Below are 20,179 nucleotides of genomic sequence, written 5' to 3' on the forward strand. Positions count from 1 at the left end.
CGTAACTCATACCAGCCGTAATGACTTACAATGTCACACTGACGACCAAGTGAAGAGATGTATTTATTCCCGACTCCAAGCAATGACGTGCTGTGTGACGCCGGGTTGAAATGTCCGCCTGTTCAATCTCTCGTCTCTTGAACTTCACTAATGGCTCAGAATATACATCCGTTCGGTTTGCATCCCCCCCCACAATGCTCTTCATTGAACAAAACATCAGTCGGTAACTTTTCCTTACTGTAACACAAAATGCATAAAATAAAAAAAACAAGCCACATATTTCAAAATATCTCAAATTGGTTGAGCTCATCCTCCAAAGCCTTTCTGCATGCTCACATACCGGTTTTAATAGATTTTAAACTATTACCGTTGAATGTAGGTTTAAAGCCAAACATAAAGTAGACTGCAATTAGCTAGATTCACTTTTTTTTTTTTTAAACAAAGATTTATTTCAATCCGGAGTGATGAAAGACGTGTGCCCGCTGAGGTCAGGGGTCAGAGCGGACATACGGTGTGATCTTAACCAAATACTAGGACATATATATATATATGTATATGTATGTATGTAGCTATAGACATCTCGATCCTGGGCATGCATATGTAGGGAACACATGTGTCTTTAACTGCAACACGAGAGCGACTGAAGTTCCAGAAAATAAAGCCATGCAGAGAACTGCGTGAGAAGTAAAAAGAATAATAGTGAGCTCAGTACAGAGAAATGCTTGTAACCAATTGTGAAAAAAGTTAAAGACGATAGAACAGGAAGCGTCGAGGTTCCAGAGACCTTTTGACCTAATGCGTCCCGCCGATGCGACGGCTCCTCAGTTTGCATGATTGACAACAACAAGTGGTTGCTGGGTAACAGGACGACGCCAGACGCCCCTTAGGGGTGTGGCCTTTTAATGTTCCGATTATATGCAGATAAATACTCTTAGGCTCCCGGAGGAAGATCACCTCAGCCCTCCCTGCTTTAAGAAATGAGGAGGTGGAGGAGGTTCACATTGTAAAGTTCAGTTCAGATGGACAGCGCTGGACATTCCAGAGGCTCATGGGAGAAAAAGGGATTTCCAGTCTGTTGGGTTTTGGATCCTTCAGTCCACTTTGACCACGCTGTAGATCTTGGTGACGAACCAGAAGCAGGCAAAGAAGCCGATGGCACCTGAGGACACAGGAGATGCACCTGGAATTAGAGCTACATTCAGAGCCCGCCTTTCTTGACCCACATGACCATCATGCAGGGGGGGGGGGGGGGGTCTCCAGCAAATAACTCAACGCGAGTGTTTCATACGTGTCACAACACAACTTACTGTACTTTACAGCGTTTCTTTAAGCTCAGCCTACTTGATCCCAGGCTAGTCCGATGTCATTTATTATTTAGTTTGACTTATTTAAGCGTGATGCCTTGAAACACCGTGGAACACCCTGGAACACCCTGGAACGTGCATGTGCAGCTGACTGAGGGAAAGCTCAGATCTGCCACTGGACACAAGCAGAGGACCAACACAGAGCTAACGGCAGAGGGAATACTGGACATGGGTTTGATGGATTTTATTTATCGAAGTGGCAACGAATTAGTTATTCATATTATTTCAGGTCATGCCACTATTCTGTCAATCATGTTTGACAGCGACACAGCCTGGAATAGAACCCGGTCACAACAGCTGTACACGTTTTTAAAATGACGTCTGGTGCAGATGAACGAGACTCCTCTGCCCTCAGATACTGTTGCAATGGAGTGTTTCATAATTAATGATCCCGAAAAGGCTCCTCCTGACACCCTCTCAACTGAGATCTAGCTTTACCCCTCAATGATACGTTTTGTAGCTGCATGCAGGAGAAAGCTGGAAATCCCAAATGAAAAGAATTAAATAGCTCAACCATCATCCTTCCCTTCTTTTTCATGTACGTACCCGTGAATAAGAAAAAGATGAGCGCCATAATGATGGTGTATCCGAAGTACAGGATGGTGCTGGCCAGTCCGGTGATTTGCAGCTTCGAGAAAAAGTAATGAATGGCGTAGACCAGGAAATAGACGGCAGTGAAGCCGCTGGTCAGGAAGGAACGCCACTGCCAGTGGTAGTCCTGTGGGGGAGGAAACCAGCGGTGTGAAGTGAGGCTCTGACTGAAGGGGTTAAAAGAGTGAGTGACCCCAGTTATACAGAGCCATGAATGCTGGTAAGTGTTAAATATAAAAGTGATTACTAAACTATGGAATAGGGGGGAAGCACTTCACCTCGACTGGTTTCATACCATCTAAAAAAGACTTAATTAGCATAAGTAGCTGACGTTGACGTCTTTAATTGAAAAAAGAAAATGAAAAAAAAACCCACTACTTTTCATTTCATCCCGTAAACACAATATTATGGTTCTATGGAGGCATTTCATTTTTGATCGCGCTGCTTACCTCAGCACATAAGTGGAAGTAGCAGAGCAGGATGGTGGCCTCAGAGCAGGTGATGACCAGGATGATGAAGACGAGGAAAAGGAAGCCAAACATGTAGTACATCTGATGGGACCTGGGGGAAAGTGAACACAGTAAATTAGGATAACCCTCCCAAATAAAAATATATGTTACCAGGGGTATTTAATTAAAACTCAGTGAGGTCCAGTTGGAGAGAATATCCTCATACAAAAGGTCCAGAACATCACAATAATGTCTCACTGTGATTTAGTCCCATATTGAAGTCGTTGTATTAACATCTGTATGGAGTCAACAACATAATACATACATGTAAATATGGGCTCGATTTTTTTTTTTTTAAAGCATAAAAATGGATCTCTTAACCCTCCTGTTACCTTCACATTTACTAACATATTTTACCCTCGGGGTCAATTTGACCCCAGTAATTAAAACCTCCAGAAAATTATTAGAATTAATATTGTTTCCCAAGTTTAAGTGTGAGGTACTTTATGTTTGTTTGTTGACTACCTAAATAGCCCTTTAAATATATTTTTAAAAGTTGATATTTCTTATATGATTGACAGTGAAAAACAGCCTGGGGTCAAATTGACCCCAAAGAACACCGACATTAAACATTGAATGGGGTCAAATTGACACTAAAGGTAACAGGAGGGTTAAAATAAAGTATTTGATCTAGAAACATGAATTGAACTGAATTGTCCTGCAACTTGAAATTCAGTTCATTCAGGCCTGTAGGGATGTCAATCAAAAAAGCCGTGATATACATATTGTCCTCATCTCTTTTTATACGTGTAAAACCACTTGCTTCAGCTCTATTCTTCTCCGTTAACACCCTTGTCGGACCGTAAATTCACGGGTCCGGGTTCTGATCATTTTATGCGACGTTGTCTCGTGGTGGAGCTTCACATTGATGCTTTTAATAATCGCCACGGTCTCTGAACACACAAGACACGGGATCATAAATGTACCAGTCTCGTCATTATTGGTAAACATCTCTGGCCTCGCCGTCCACATTACTCTTCTTGGAGCACTCCATGTGAAATAACTTCACAGTTGTAGTTCTGACTGTTAAGCCTCTCTCTCCTCTCTGTGTGTGTGTGTATTTTTTTGGAGGGCTGAACGATGCCGTAAATGCTAGAAAAGCTGCGCCTGTTAAAATAGAAGCGCTCCGGCCAGGGTCCAGAAACCACTGAGTCTGGGTCAGGCCCGGGAACCGGACCGCCTTTAGTGACCCCTGCACTATAATCTAAAAAACAAGTATGAACAATGCATTTGTGCTCAAGACACTTACTTACAAAGATGAAACAAAATGAATACGAAAAGGTTTTTCTTGATTGTGTTCTGGTCTATTTATCAGACTTATTGTCCCCATCGATATCAATTTCTGAATTATATCTAGACGGACCAGTTGTAATACCTGTGAATGTGTTTCGGGCTTTCAGAGTTGTGACTTCAACATTTCAAGATGCCCCACAGCTCTGACAGAGCGGGCCTGAACGGGTTTCAGCTTTCCATACTTCAATTTAGAAGCAAAAACAGAGCTTTTATTAACTCTTTTTCCCTTCATTCTCACCAGATGGAGTTTAATATGAAGAACAGCTGAATAAATATGCATCCAAAAGGCAGAATTCCTCCCATGATGATCCCAGGGAAAGGCTTGGTGTAGAATGACTGCTCTGGAACTTGACGAGGAATCTGATTGGTCCGCACCGGGTGCTCGATACCCTGAAACAAGCAGTCACAGCGAAGGGAATCAAACATGGGTACATCCTGAAATAGTTAAGACAGAAAAGTATTACTTATGAATGGATCTACGTTTTGATAAATGGACTTACGGTCTTCTTGAAGCCAAAGTATGCTCCTATAAAGGTAAGAGGCACTGAGATACAGAACCAAAGAGCCAATATGGCTACCAGGGTCCCGAATGGCATGGCTGCTGAAGACCCTTCCCCCCACAGGATCAAGTTCATCACAAAGAAATCTGCAAATACCACCCTGAGCCGAGACGGAGAGGATGAAGTGTTAGTGAGTGGCATCAAGGAGCTCATGGAGTGACCTTCGACCCCGATGCTGTGTCCATGATTATGGTCAGAACGGTCTTACCCAGGACAGAGGAAGGCCGTCAGCAGAACGTTGGTCTTCCACTTCGCTCCTCCAAAAGCTGTCAATTAACCAGACATAAAGACAGAGAAGAAAAGGATTTAGAGAAGGGTTCGTAAAATAAATGATAGCCGCCGCCCGACCTGGAGTCACTTTTCTCCACATTCTTCCCCAAACACTTCCCTTTTTCCTCTCTCACTTACATCTGTAGAGGCGAGCAGCCACATATCCAGCAGGAGTTCCCAGAAGAACCCAGAGAACAACCGCACATGTCATCAGAGCCCCGCGGTTGGCAGGAGAGAGGAACCCGAGACAGGCGAAGACTGGGGGGGAGGTGGGGAGACCAGACATCATTACATTTGGAGTTAGGAGAAGTACATGGTGAATAGAAAAGTGCTTTACAAGTACAGGTCCAGTCTTCCATATATGAGAGAGAGAGAGAGAGAAACATACACACACACTCACACATAGTGTGTGTCAAGAATCACAACTGCATTTTCTATTATTTAACTTATTTACTGCAGTGATTTTACTCTGCTATATTATTATTGTTCCCCATCTATATGAATTGTATAATGGAATTTTGTTATGTCTTCAACGCTTTGGCAATACTGTTCAAGCCAATAAAGCCTATTGAATTGAATTGGGGGGTCAACACACTGTTGCTTTAAGATGTGTTGTTGCTGAGGAAACGATGTAAATATTCCCCAAGTGGACTGAAGAGAGGCAGTAAGTAAGATATCTGGGCAATTTGACTATTTTTCAAAGCCATAGTAATGGTTGTTTTTTGTAGTTATGTGATACCATGAGATGCTGCATGTCTTATATTTGACTTTTTTTTTTAAAAACTTGATTAGGCGAGGTGAATAGTCAGGGTACATTAACTAACTATTGAGTGGACGACAGAAGAAGAAGAAGTAGTCGAGCCAATCAGGCAGTGTCCCCTGTAGGAGGTTCAAGTCTGGCATCTATGACTATTTTTTTTTTAAAATTCCGATAAACAATTATGAAGATCAAAAAACACATACAAAGGGTGACGAAGGTCATGATGAAGATCTGGGTTCCGGAGCCGAGGAACACAGACAGCAGCATTCCCTTCCTGGGAGGTCGGAAAACATCTCCGTGGACCAGTTTCCACCCAAACTCCTCCTGAGCGTCCTCCTGGAGAACGAGACCGGTATGACGACGAGAACACAGCTTGACCCAGAAAATCCACCACTATCATCATCATCATCGTCGTGCCACGACTGCCTCGTGTGATGATGTTTAGTACGATAGTAAATCTAAAGTTAGCTCGATGCTGTAACTATGAGCTATGTGCACACCTCTAGACACACGGCTTCTCTTGATGATTTTAAATGTGATCCTTCAAGCCGCACTGACGGCGACTCACCACAGAGTCCATCTGATTGTATCTGGCGATATCTTTATGCAGAGTCCTCAGCATGATCATGGCTACCATTCCAGACAGGAAGAGCACGATCACCAATGAGTTCATTATGCTGGGGATGAAAGAAAACAACAACACCCGCCCCGAATTAGTCACCGCCGTTTAACCAATTCCTGACCTGAATAAAGCGATTACTACTTGGCTTTGTGTCGACAAATTGTTCTGAATGAACATTAATGAACACAAACTCATTGTGTGTGTGTGTGTGTGTTTTGAGTCTTACCTGAACCACTGGATGTTGGTGTGAGGCATCGACTCCAGGATGTAGTCCCATCTCGACGCCCAACGTATATTCTTGTCTTCCTACACAACATAGTCACGTTCCTTTACATCCAAATGTGTGCACATATGCATATATATATATACAAACTTTGTTGTATATGTAAAGGAAGGAAAGTGTAACAAAGACGGGAGGGTGGTGCCCCAAAGTGAATTTCATACGAGTTAAATGTATTTCCTCAGTATAAATCCTGGTGATGCAGTTACACCACATATTTCTGAGCATTATATCAACGTATTTATTTATACTGCAGAGAAGATTGTTGAAACCAGGCAGAGATGACAGTTGCTCTCTAAAGCCCCAGATAAAACTAAAAGATTGGTCAAATGACATTTTTGCACTGCACTAGTTAAATTTTTTGTTTGAAATATCTTTAACAAACTATGACGAGTGTCATTCAATTTATATATATATATATATTTTTTTTTTTACTTCATCCAGATTCCATGCAAGGTTTTAAATATTGATTTTTAGAGCTAAACAAAAACAAAAAGACGGCACTATTGTACTAACCACAAAGGTGATAGAGTAGGTGTACGGGATCTCAAACACTCCCGTGTGTTTGCTTTTCAAGAACTTCGGCCCGCCAGAACAAACGGGGCTATCTTTATTCGGGTGTTCATAGCTGGATAGCAACAGAGAGACAAAGGAAATAGATTAAAGACGTAAAGTTCAACAGTTGATCTGATCACGATACAGGCAGGACCGACAAGAACGGCAAATAACACCGCAACACTCCACTGGTCGGCGAAACGAATGGTTTCATACCAGTGGACGGCACCAAAAGGTTCTACAGTGGACCAGGATGTAAAAGTACCACACATTGAGCTAAAGTCAGAGGCGCGTCGCTCCAGAATGCTTCTTAAAAAGGTTTAAAATGAACAATGAAACAATAAAAACGGTATAATTTAACAATATAACCAATGCTAAATAATATATGCAATATAAAAGCGGGAAGATGATATCAGGAGGATACACTGTGGATGGAATATTAATGATATGTAACACCACTTGTTGAGGATAGTTCCATATCATAGTCATATCTGTCTATATGTTCTGTACCAGCTCGAACTGTCACCTTTTGGGTTCAATCTTGGCCGCAACCAATCGAGCTCCCAGTTGTTCATGCTCAACGATGTGGTAATGGATTGTGATGTCCACGTGGTTAAAGATGTAAAAAGCATCCTTTTCATTAAAGTTAGACTGGAACACAAAATCGAGACACACGGGTTCAAAAGCAGTGACAGGGATATTTAACAAAACTAACTAGATAAAACACGTGTTATTACAGCAGTGGTTCTTCTTCTAACTTCTTCTTCCGTCGCGCCCCCCTTAGGAGGAAGAGAAATGTTCATGCCTCACCACCCCAACCAAATGGTCTAGGCTGACCTTTTATGAATCTGTGCTTTTTCAAATAATAGAATAAAGAAAATTGCAATCACTTTCAAGTAAATAAAATGTGCAATCACTTTGTTAGAACCATGTAAATAAAGTTATGCATGTGCACTAAAAAGCACACTGGTAAAGAGTACAATTAACCTGTTTTACACTGGATATCTTTTCAAGATAATAACAATAAGTGCAACCTGTGAAAAACTAAACTAAACAAGTTCAAATATTTGTCAATAAAGAGTTTTACAAGGCATATATAAACCTTAATGTGCAACCTGTGCAAAACTAAATTTGTGCAGATATGGGTGTCAAGTTGTATTCGTATTAGTGGCTGCAATGAGCCTGTTTTCTACGACAAATCTTTTTTAAACGGGCTTGATACGGCCTCTCTCAATTCATGCTCAATGTTGAGCTTTTGTTTTGAAGGGCAACAGAAGAAAAGCCGATCTCACGGAGAATTGCTTTTGGCAAAACGGCAAGAATCAGGTAACCTGATAACTGCGTAACGTAAACATGTACACGGAGGCATTTCAACCTCTCTTTATTAATGACTTGGTTTTATGTCTGTGTACTTTGAACTTGAGACGTTCTAAATAAAGGTATTTCTGAATTTCCTCCTGTAGTACCGCTGCGCTCCACAAGAGGGGCACGCCCCACAGTTTGAGAACCACTTTATTACAGTAACATCCATGTGTAGGTGTAAGAGATGATGCATTCTGCATTGTGGGCTAATACAAGTGCAAAAAAACACCGTGGCAGACTGATGCGGGTCACCGATCCATTTCAACCCACAGCCAATCTCTGACCCAAAGTCACTGAAGACTGACTTGTAAAAAAATAAAAAAAGAAGTACAACTATAGGTTGATAGATTCCATGCATAGTGACCTTAAAACCCTCATGTTACAGTAGTTGGTAGCTGCCGTAGCTGTGTTACTGATTTTGATCATTTTAATGCAGATTGTAATCTTGTGAACGACTGTTCTTTTGTGAAGTGTGTGTGTGTGTGTGTGTGTGTGTGTGTGTGTGTGTGTGTGTGTCCATGTGCGACCCACTCACGTTGACCATGCAGGCATCTTTGGGTCGACCGGCTTCTGTGACAAAACAGCCAATCGGGAAACCAGGATTACAGAACTTCTGTCCATCTTCAACATCGTAGCACCAAGTGACTGGCATGTTATCCACAATCCTTCACACACACACACACACACACACAAAACAGACACACAAAGCAGAAGCCTGTGATGCTCACTCACGTGCACAGTTCACACACCGACAGCATTGTGCCGAGCTTTGCCTTTAACGCGCCTTCTGCAAACACATTTAGTAACACGATAGCATCAAGCTGGTGAAACACGTCCCCGTTGAACACATCCCTTCATCGATTCCCACACGGATTCTCCCGTCAGCATTTGAGTCCACCACCACTTGTTCTACGTGAACCCATTTGGTTTGCTTTCCATCCTTTTTTTTTTTCTTGGCCATGTTTGTCAGGAACACAGAATGCAAGTCTACAGCTGCTCATTAACTTAGTTGTTCCAAATGATTTAACGGTTGCTCCTCCACGGCTGTGACGCCACGGTCTGTGCTGCTGTTGGCCAAAGTATACGTTAGATCAGGGGTCGGGAACCTATGGCTCGTGAGCCATATATGGCTCTTCCGGTGACGGCATATGGCTCCCAGACAATTTTGAGTTAAAAAAAAAAAAATTCTCCGCCTGCCCCCCTGTAATTTTCTCTATCGCGCCAGATTACAGCAGAAGTAATTTAAGGTCCTTTTCTGAAAGACGTCTTTGTTCTTTGATTAAACTAAACGTCTGTTATTGATCGTCTCTACACAGCAGCATGTCATTCTGTCTCTAAGTGTCGCGTTAACACTTCTCTCGGCTCGCCGTCTCGCGCGCCGCAAAGCTCCGATGCCGGCGCTCTGCGCGCATCGGGCGGAGCAAAGAAAAAGTCACCAAAACTGTTTAGTTGGGAATCTATTAACGGGAAATTGTTTCAAGCTGCTTAGAAGTTGAAAATGCAGACTGGACTTTGGTCCACTTTGAGATGTTAAAACTACGGTTAAACCGCTGCATACTTCCTGGTGAGCCTCCACTCACATCTCCTTGTGTCCAGGAGGCCGTGTTGTTGCAGTGTTTGTATATTGTCTGGTGAACAAGTGCCACAGCTCAGACTCCCCATCGTCCCATGGCTGTATCACATATCTAACCTTGTGATCCGAAACCCAATGCGTTGGCTGGTAACACACACGGGCACCGTGCACTTCCCTTTCTACACCCTCCAAGTGAGGACATGGACAAACCAACTCGTATAGTTTCGACTGTGTAACAAAATGAAGGTTGAGCAGAATTACAACTTTTCCACATCACACAAATGTATTTTGGGCGATGTGCAAGTCTCTAAAAATGCAGTAGTATTTTTTGCTGTCACTTTATGAGGAGGTGCGTGTCAGTGAGTCATACATACCAGTGATGCTGGTAGTTGAGTAACATGCCTTTCTTGAGGAAGTCCAGTTTGACTTTGTCTGATTGGTTGTTGGTGTCGTAGGTTCTGGTGCAGACCTTCTGACACGTCACATCTTTCCTAAACTCAAACTGACAACACAGGACACCGTTACTATTAACAATGCATTGTTTTGTTTTTGGGGTGACGTTATAATATTACGGTATTACACAATTAAAAGGGGGCACTTCACTCAAACATGAATCTACCTCGAACATATGGCAAGAGAATAAAGTATATATATATATATATATATACACATACACACACACACTCAAAGACAGGGGGACAGGAGGGGCCAATGATCAAACTGCCACCATTGTGATTAGAGGAGGACCCACTGTGGCCCCTGAGGCCCCCCAGTTGTACCAGCTATAATCACATGTGTTGCACCTGGCCTAAAAAGAATGGATTGCATCTGCAAACAACTACCTTCTGTGTGACGTGTGTAAACATAGACACTGGAAGATTTCATTGAAGGAACTCAATATCGCCTCAAGAGTGAGTGAATGAGTCAGCGGTTCAATGTTTGTTGCTGAAAGTGTGTGTGTTTGCGTTTGCGTGTGTGTGTGTGCGTGTGTGTGTTACCTTGTAGGGTGAGGGTTCGATCCTCTCCCCAAAAAGAACCTGGCCCAGATTCTCCGATGGCCGTTTCAATGTGTTCTCTGAGCAAAGGTCAAACCTGCACAAACGGGACGTGATTGTTCAAAGCACCTTTATTTAACATTTTATATATATATATATATAGAGCCATTATAATTTTTGAAAAATCTAAACAGAAGAAAACATTTTCTCCGTTATAGTTTATGCATGTAATAGATAAAATGGCTCAATATTTACCTATTTATCCACTTTAGTATTACACTGCAGCAATAACTCTTTCATGCTTTTGGACAAAAATAATGCGCAGAGAAGTACATTGTGATGGAATAACTCAAAAGCGATCACATCAAATAAAAATAACATACAAAAGAGACAACACATAGACATTGTTAAACATGTTGCACTCACGCAGTATATTCATAAGGCAGAACGGACTCCACTGAATCCAACCTGTTCACAAACAGCTCAATGGTCGACTAGAAGAAAACAAAAGCAGACACACGGGCACATGAGCAAGGCAGCAGGATCGCACCAATCAGGCTTTCATGTTGTAAGATACCGATTCTTGATCGGTTGGTATCGTTCTTTTTTAACACTTTGTTGTGAGGACATTGTACAAACTTCTAGATACTCTGGGCAAGTAAGAACATGCGTTTGTAATTTGGGTGAATAAAATATCCATACATACAACTATACATCCGCCACAGTCCAAGTGTATTGATAATGCCCGGTCCCGCCGACCCTCAACCGGCTCTGCCCGACCCAGCGCCTACCCCCCCCCCCCCCCCTCCATCCGTCAGTCAGCAGGTGAGCAGAGAACCTCTGCAAAGGAACGACATTCTAAAAGCACCGGCTGCACTGCAGTGGAGGTTATAGCGGCCGTTCTCCTTATAAGTGATCAATTTGACCGAGACACGGTTTCCACCACGCACAGTTCACGAGAACCGATACTTCGGAAAACAATTCTGGAAACCGTGACAGGATCGGGGCGAGAGACTAATGGGTAGAACATGGAAACAGAGGTTGCATTGAGTTACATTATGATGCCAGGCCACTCTCTCTCTCTCCAGTGTGGTCTTGGTCTTCACCCTGGCCTCTCACCAGTTATAAGTGTCCAGAAAACCTATAAAGGAGGGGTCGGGAACCTGTGGCTCGTGAGCCATTTTTGGCTCTTCCGGTGACGGCATATGGCTCCCAGACAATTTTGAGTTTAAAAAAGATAAATCTCCGCCCACCACCCTGTAATTTTCTCTATCGCGCCAGATTACAGCAGAAGTAATTTAAGGTCCTTTTCTTAAAGACGTCTTTGTTCTTTTATTAAACTAAATGTCTGTTATTGATCGTCTCTACAGCAGCATGTCATTCTGTCTCTAAGTGTCGCGTTAACACTTCTCGGCTCGCCGTCTCGCGCGCTGCAGAGCTCCGATGCCGGCGCTCTGCGCATCGGGACGGAGCCATAGCATCATGCAGCACCAGAAGTCGCATTAAAAGCAAGACATATTTAATTTATTATACGTTAAAAATACTATATGGCTCTCAATGAAATATATTTAGAAATATTTGGCTTTTATGGCTCTCCCAGTCAAAAAGGTTCCTGACCCCTGCTCTAGGGGAAGCTCATTTTGTCTGTTTGTATCTGCATTCTCATTCTTTCGGTGAGCTGAGGTTGGAATGTCAATGGACTGGTAAATTGAGCGCTTAAACTTCCAGCTCAGCCTCCTCTTCACCAAAAATCAGCGGGGCCATTACAGGAGGCCTCCTGCCTCAGATTTTTTTTTTACCAGCCCGTAAAGCACACCTCTAGGACACATTAGGAATAAAAATATAATTTAGAGACAACAAAATGTGATAGAATATATTATAATATGCGTTACCTGTCATGTAAAGTGTAATATATAAATATTGTCATTTGCGAAAAATCTCAGACGTGAACTGACCGGGGCTCAAGCGGAACTGGGCGTGCATGTTCATCAGCTGATCACGAGCACCCCTGGCATGTGGAGCTCCCTGCAACAAATGATTGAAATGGTCATAGTGCAGGAGAAAGCTCTCCTTTAGGTTCTCAATGCCGACAATAAAACACAACATCCGGTCCTTCGTGGGCAGGACTTTGATATTCTGGAATCTGTGAAGAAGGAGTCCTCTCAAAGAGACATGAAAATGACTCATCTGGATAAAAGATGTTGGCCATATCGCCCAACTCTCGAACCATATCAATTACAAAGAGTTGAGATGCAATTCAGAAGCCCCCCAAACCATAGACTCTCCTCCCCCTTGCGAGATTTAATGTTCAGGATCATATTGAGATCCTGAACATTAAAAGTCACAAACAGAATTGGTCACAGGGCACTACCCACCCACTGGATACATGTTTGACTTTGTGCTGAGGATACAGACACAGCTATCCCTTTGGTTTAACAAGTACGCGATTGCTTGTAGCAAAGACCCCGTTATCCCATAACCCCGCAGAGCCCCCACAGGACGCAGTGGACACAGTCGTGAGCCTTCTCCAAATCCACAAAACCCCCGTAGACTGAATAGGCGATCTCTCGTGACCCTTCCAACAGACTTGCAAGAGTTCAGAGTTGGTCTACTGTTCCACGACCAATCGGTTGGAGCCTCCTCTTAGGCATTCCAGAATATTTCCAAGAGAGGCTGAGCGTGAGTGCGATACCTTAAATGTTATTAAAATGAGAATCCCAAACACCAAGGACACTGTCCCTGACCTCCATGTGACACTTTAGTTCGAAAAGCCCAACACTGTTCAGAGCCTTCAGCCTGGTGCCGTCCCAACAAAGAGCTCAATGACCTCTACCAGAGATGTGCTCTTCCACCGAGTCTGCAAACTCAGCCTCCTCCACAAGGTTGCATCGACTTGCGTTGTACGTTCAAACCTTTTTCAGTCAAAATAAGAATTGGACAAAGGAAAATCCAAACGTTCGTGATGTGTTCAAATGTAATCTTGTCAAATGTGGTGAGAAACCTGAATAAATACACAAGACGTTTTAACAGCAATATAAACGTACATTTTGACCAGTTTAACTTCCTACCACTAGCTCTAAGAAGTTTATAATAGATCAATAAAACTACTACGGACAAAAAGGTGTTTCAATAAAAATACAATTATTTATTTCCATTTTATTTGAAATGTGGGTTTTCTGCAGATAACCACTATAGATGGCAAAAAGTAAAAGAACATTTTGAATAGTTTACACTGACTTCGGGATGGTTGGAATTATTCCACACAGTTGCCATCCCAGTGCATTACACCTTCAGAAGCATTTATATTGGAAAAATGTATCGTTGCCGTCCATGCTTAAAAATTATACTATACATTTTAGGTCATGCCACCCAGCCCTGTCATATTTTATGAAAGAAAAAGGAAAACAATATGATTTTGTGTTGTTGCATTTAGTATTTAAATGCACGCTATAATTCAATGTTAGATATCTGGAGATTGCGCAACAGTTTTGCCCACAGCGAAAATATTGTTTTTGAAAGGCGCCCAAAATTGATTGTTTTGTTAAATAAAAACCATGTTGTGAAATCTGATGATGACTGTCTGCCTTTATTCAATACATTTCGACTTTTGGATTGAGCGCTGCAATGCTTGCTGTTTGTGTATGAGAAACACACACACACACACACACACACAGAGAGAGAGAGAGAGAGAGAGAGAGAGAGAGAGGTGGACCATCAACATGACGAATGAACCTTCGACTGGGACTGTAAAGCCTATTTACTTGCATATGATGATCCTTTAGTTTACTAGTGTTAGTCTAACATGTCGAGGCACCATATTCGTGGCTTTTCTTATAAAGTGTGTCTGTTGCTGTGAGCAAACAAGTCGTGAATCATTTAGTTTGTATATTCTCACGAAGCCACCAGAAGTCAGTCACATCTTGAACTATCTGGCGGCACTTTGATGTAGCTAGCATTAGCCTCCTCTCTGGGTATCTGTTAGCTTGGCTGTTTCGTTCACGCACAGTTACATAACGTTCACTGTTTATAAAGAGCTAGGGTTACAGGGTTAACTCGCCCAGCTTCTGACTTTTGTCTTGCACTGTATATGCAATTATGTTTTTATTCTCACCAGGCAGCTAAAGTTACACAGGTGACCTGTGACATGTTATGTTTACCTTGCAGTCTGGAACTTGGTCTTTTCCAGGCTCACAGAAGCTCACCGGTGCCAGACCCGGCAGGTAGAAGCCCGCCGCTCGAGACAACAGCGCCGCTCCAAGCAGCCAACGCAGCATCTTCTCGCTCAAGATTGGGACAGTTTACTTGCTCCTGTTAGCAGTTCAAACTGCATCTGACACTGGACAGCCACCAGCATCCGGTTCTGCATCGGCCAACACGTCACAAACCGGAAGTCCTGCACCGTGAAGTGGCGCATTCATCCTTCTTCTTCTGGTATTTATATTGTAGGTTTAGGAGCGGTTGTCAAACAACAAACGTGTGCATTACCGCCACCAACTGGTAGGGAGTGTGGGTCAGGATGTCTAGTAGTAGTACATACATTATTCAAGATAGTAGTTGTAGTAGTAGTAGCTTTATTGTCAATTTCTTCACATGTTAAGACATACAAAGGAATCGATAGGACGTTTCCCACTCTCCCACGGTGAAACATATAAAAGTGCACAGGCACAACAGATGAGACAAGACATTTCCTAATACTAAGTAAACATAAAGATTCACGTACAGTTGTTATAAATACTATATATAAGTACTATAAATACTATATATATATATATAAGTACTATAAATACGTAATACAATTTTAAACAAGTGAATACAAGTGATTAAAGTGCAGAGTTTTGAGTGATTTTTTTTAGGGGGGCGGGGGGATTTTCAGCTTCCTGTCAGATAAAATAAATAAATAATAAATAAATAAATAAAGCAATTATTAATTTGTTGTAAAGGACTAATTAATATTAGTAAGCCTAAAATGCTGAAAGAGTATTTGGTAATACTTACTTCTGAAGATTTTTTGCAAATGTCTATCCCATCAATATGTAGTTTTATCTTGCTGAGGTTTCCAGGTTCTCAGCCCGATAATTAAATGGAGATCCGACCAAAAATGGGCGAATGATTCAATTCAATTCAGTTTATTTTGTACTGCCCAATATCACAAATTACAATTGTGCCTCAGAGGGCTTTACAATCTGTACACATACGACATCCCTGTCCCAGAACCTCACATCGGATCAGGAAAAACTCCCAATAAATAGAATGAACAGCGTTACAGAGCACATTCAATGAATATGACAGAAATGTATGAATAATTAGTAGTAGGCATGGACCACGATCCAGTCCTCCACAATCCATGAAAGAGAAGAAAAAGGGGGAGGGCGAGGGTGGGAGGCATCAGCCATCTTTTATGGAGTAGTCTGCCTGGGCAGCAGCATCCCGACTACAGAAAGGTAGAGACAAAACAGACCATCAGTGTCCTGGGATGCCCATTAGATCCAGTGGAAGTGGTGGGAGAGAGGATAATGATGGTTAAGCTGCATCCCTGATGGACAACATCTTCCACCCCATGGTCGCAACCTTTCATTACATTTAGTAATGAAAGTAAAAACCTGAGCAGTGCAATTTAGGATTATACCTTTCTTGCTCAATTTTGAAAAAGCCTTATTTTTTAACATGGGTTCACATGTAACGTAATCCGTTATGAAAAACATCTTTCTGAATGTGTTCATGAAATATCACCTTGATGCCGGCACCATATGAAAGAGCGGTTCGTGGTGTGTGGTCCACTTCTTGAAAAGGGATCAATCCAAACATAACGAAGCCAATCATTACCAGAGTGATGAGATTATAACATATATAACATTTAATGTTCGCAATATGGTTAAGCAATGCCAATAACCCATATATGAGTCGCTAAAGATTCCCATTAGTGTCTCTAAAGACAGATGACATATGTATAAAGGGCTAAAAGAGGGAAAGCGGGCAGTAATGACTAATGAGTGGCGGTAAAAAACATTGAAAAATATGATTTTAACTAAAAGGTTGACTTAGGCAGTGTCAAATGGTTGATCTGTGGAAGGGGTTTTAATCTATTTGAAAATATATAACTTCATTTAACACTCAATTTAACTTTACTGCAATCGTCACATACATTAATTTAATTCGACCTCTTCATGTCACCCATTCGAAGCCTCCTAAGCACAGGGAGGAACTCGGGCCTTAGTTTCTCGCTGAATGATAACTTGACATACGAAAGAGACGAGACGGGTATTGAACCGCCAATGTGTGGTTAAGAAACAACCTAATCCACCCACCGAGCCACAGGCGACCCCAAATGACCCAACAAGGTCTCATTAGTTGGGTTTCGCTAAAACTAATGCAGTCGAATAGAACATTCCTGCAATAAATCCTCCTTTCATGAAGGCTCTTGTGTTTCCTTTTGGTTGAAACTGGTTTAGTTTGAGTGTTGGTGATCATTTTGGAGAATGTACAGTAGTTTGTGGTCCTGTTGAACTGTATTGTATAATATTGCACAGAGCTTTCTTTTTACCAGGAAAACTTTCTTAGCTCCAGTTTCTCTAGTTTAGCGAGCTGGGAAAGCTGTCACATTTCACAGTCGTCAGCTGGTATCAGCCCCTTTTTTTCTCTTTTCTTAAAGATTACATGCAACAATTATCTTAAAAGTCTGGAGAACATAGCACCTTAAAGGATTTTGAGTATTTGTTTAGATTAATATAATCCATCTAACACTTGGAGGGTAATGAATGCCAAGTCTGTGAGAAGACAGTCAAGCAGTTATATCTAGTAATGAGCAGAAATGTCTAGAAAGGGAAAATGTGTGAGTCATACACTGACAAAATCATTGCTCACTGCTTTGTGTGTGCAGTCGCCAGTGTTATAAGCAAAAGTCAATTACTACATTGACGTGTCTTCCCAACAGATACTGGTGGAGTTGATTTACACTAAATATCAGTCCAAGAGCTTCCTTTTCTATTTGATAATATTTTTCTAAACTGTTTCCAGGATTGGGAGGCAGAAGCAATAAGCAAGCATAAGTCGCTACCCATTTGGCATAGTGAGTTGGACAACTGCTCCGATGACATATGCAGAGGCATCAGTGGTAGCCTGGGGATGGAGTGGACCAACACCTGGTCAATAGGAAGCAATAGTGACAAACGCAACCTCAGTCCATGTCACATGTCCTTTGAGCAGCGGTGCTTAGACGAATAATGAACAAGTCTCAAGAAAGCCTGCGGCTCCTTGATGTTTATAGGAATAAGAAAGGTCTGTATAGCACTCACCTTGTCCTTGGAAGAGTAAAGGCCCTGCTCTTCCAGTACTTAGCCTTATTGGGTTTTACCATATTTACTCATACTCCATTTTCTGAAGCTGTTGAAGAACCTTTTGAACCTTTTTGTTGTAGAGATGCTGCTATTCTGAGGGTCCCATATTGAACAGGTCATTGGTAAGTCTTATTAGATTTTCCATAATCCCCGGTGGCTGTTGATGGTAGTGTATTCCTTGGAGCCATCATCCAGCAACACCTGCTGGTAAACTGTAGCGCAGTCTATTTTAGAACGCACCTCCACAAAGTTTGCAAATAAGTCTGAACATTTTAAAACTGAAATGTTTGATCAGCAATGTTTTCAAAAGGCTCCACTTTATGGGTTTGAAAACATCGTAGTCTATTACACTCACATCTGTCCCCCGCAGAACATTGAAAGGTAGGAGCTACAATTACTTTGAGGCTAAAGGGACATGAAATAGAAATTAAAATATTACACATGTAAATATATAAAAGAGCAGTTAAAGTCCTATAAATAATCCTATGTAGAATGATTCCTTCTAAAATATAGTCTACTGTAACAAATTAAATTAGTCTGCTAAATGTAAGTAATTAAAATACACCTAAATGTAATGTGCACAGTAACTAATCATAAAACACCATCCATTAAACCATTTGTAATTTATTGTCATCATTGAATGTAATCTGTAAGTGTCCGACCTGTTTCTAAATTAATTGTGTTCATTTTATCAGATTTCTTTAATTCACAATCTGCAAAAGGCTAACTTCAGACAATGAGTTTGATTTATTTTAAGATTATCAGGTATGTGACAAAACACAATAAGGACAAACATTATTTTTTTACTTGGAAGTTTAGTGTTTATGCCACAATATCTTCATTCCTTTGCCTGAGGTGTCTGGGAACTGAAAGAGCTGCTTTGGATTCGTTCAAATTCAGAATTTTTCTATGTCAAGGGAAATAAAAAACTAAAACGTTGCTTTGAATCAGACCTGTTCTGATGTGAAATCAAACAAACAGGACGTTGCTTTTCCAAAGAATATTGGTTAAAAAAATATTTAGAAAGGTCTTTTACACATGATGAATAAACGACACAGAAATGTGAAATACTCGCCTGCGAATATTTATGTAGAGGGCACTTTTTGTGAAAGGTGTTGATCTGGTCTGCGCTGCCTTTGTCAAAGAAGTGACACAATTTGCCGACTCGGATTGAACTACGGAGACTGTGTTTTTTTTATAAATACAGGCATCATCAACCAATTCCACAAAACGTGATCGGTTTATGCCTTTATTAGCTCAGAGAAATCAGCCTTGTTACAGAAAATAAAACGCTACGCTTTTTAGCCACGTAATATTCACGTCCTGTGTGAAAGTACTCATAACGAAAAGAAAAGAAAAAAGAAAAGACTTCCAAAGTAATCAAACCTCCCTCTGGTGTGGGTGACAGCATGGTATATGCCATCAAATCAATCGTCATACCGGGACAGTTTTTGCCGATGGTTCAACCGACAATTAATTTCAGGTTTTAGCCACAGTCTCTTCATGTGGTCGGCTCAAATACACAGAGGTCATGAATGAGGTGTCTCTTGACCCGTTGACTCGTGACCATCAGCGCGGCTTGATTTGACGGCTAACTGCGTCTTCCAGGAACATTTTTGCATGTCCAAAATCCTGCAGGACAGACTTCCAGCTGCTTTGTCTACAGTGGAACTGCAATAGCACTCCCAATAGTCTGTAGTGAGAGGTGGTTTGATGAAAGTGCTCAGGTAGCTGTGGAGAACAGCAACAGGTGTCTAGCAACTGCAGGTGTTTCATACAGTACGTCCACTAGTGTACATCTCCTTTTGTTTGTCTCTGTAAGACAATGTCCAGTCTGGAGTATTCTCAAGAAGCCTCCCCTGGGCTGAGCTCTTGACATCCTAACAATGTGCTTCAGATTTCACTGTATGTGTGGTATTACAACCAAACATAATGTCATCTGCTGGCAGTCAGTCAGTATCTGTTATGTTCTCGGCTGTGCATGTTCCGGGTCCATTTAATCATAGTCTCTGGGGATCGATAGAGGAAGATCAGTTTGGAGTACAGCTCCTCTTCTAGCTCCAGCTCTCCTGTCTCACGCACCTGAATCACACAGAAACATTAGATTGTGG

General features: G+C 41.7%; 3 protein-coding genes across 4 annotated transcripts in view; 1 reads left to right on the top strand and 2 right to left on the bottom strand.

The window, feature by feature from the left end:
- pcca (propionyl-CoA carboxylase subunit alpha) overlaps positions 1-6,612 on the top strand; it is a 35,594-nt gene extending 28,982 nt beyond the window's left edge. Inside the window, exon 24 of the transcript XR_008834175.1 lies at positions 6,602-6,612. The gene's annotated coding sequence lies outside the window, so the exon portion shown is untranslated. The remainder of the gene's footprint in view (positions 1-6,601) is intronic.
- Positions 45-15,092, bottom strand: tm9sf2 (transmembrane 9 superfamily member 2). Its single transcript, XM_056434875.1, has 17 exons — positions 14,892-15,092; positions 11,161-11,228; positions 10,738-10,831; positions 10,114-10,241; positions 8,702-8,831; positions 7,331-7,455; positions 6,766-6,877; positions 6,196-6,275; positions 5,916-6,024; positions 5,551-5,683; positions 4,726-4,845; positions 4,526-4,583; positions 4,258-4,417; positions 3,996-4,147; positions 2,405-2,516; positions 1,911-2,082; positions 45-1,159 (listed from the first exon to the last, which is right to left on the bottom strand). The coding sequence occupies exons 1-17, from the start codon at positions 15,006-15,008 to the stop codon at positions 1,092-1,094; spliced, it is 1,938 nt and encodes a 645-aa protein (XP_056290850.1). The 5' UTR covers positions 15,009-15,092; the 3' UTR covers positions 45-1,091.
- Positions 15,093-18,672: 3,580 nt separating this feature from the next.
- piezo1 (piezo-type mechanosensitive ion channel component 1) overlaps positions 18,673-20,179 on the bottom strand; it is an 83,292-nt gene continuing 81,785 nt past the window's right edge. For both annotated transcript variants that reach the window (XM_056435211.1, XM_056435210.1), the window contains exon 54: positions 18,673-20,150. In XM_056435211.1, the coding sequence (XP_056291186.1) occupies positions 20,022-20,150 (129 nt within the window). In that variant the 3' untranslated portion in view covers positions 18,673-20,021. The remainder of the gene's footprint in view (positions 20,151-20,179) is intronic.

Source organism: Pseudoliparis swirei, chromosome 17, assembly GCF_029220125.1.
Source record: "Pseudoliparis swirei isolate HS2019 ecotype Mariana Trench chromosome 17, NWPU_hadal_v1, whole genome shotgun sequence".
NCBI classification, from domain to species: domain Eukaryota; kingdom Metazoa; phylum Chordata; class Actinopteri; order Perciformes; family Liparidae; genus Pseudoliparis; species Pseudoliparis swirei.

What these genes read in the sequence shown, in the direction of transcription:
- tm9sf2 (XM_056434875.1), bottom strand. Translation starts at nt 15,008, where the DNA reads ATGCTGCGTTGGCTGCTTGGAGCGGCGCTGTTGTCTCGAGCGGCGGGC. An exon ending in ACGGCCTTCCTCTGTCCTGG is followed by an intron (nt 4,418 to 4,525) that starts GTAAGACCGTTC and finishes GTCTCGGCTCAG; the next exon opens with GGTGGTATTTGCAGATTTCT. An exon ending in ACTTTGGCTTCAAGAAGACC is followed by an intron (nt 4,148 to 4,257) that starts GTAAGTCCATTT and finishes TGCTTGTTTCAG; the next exon opens with GGTATCGAGCACCCGGTGCG.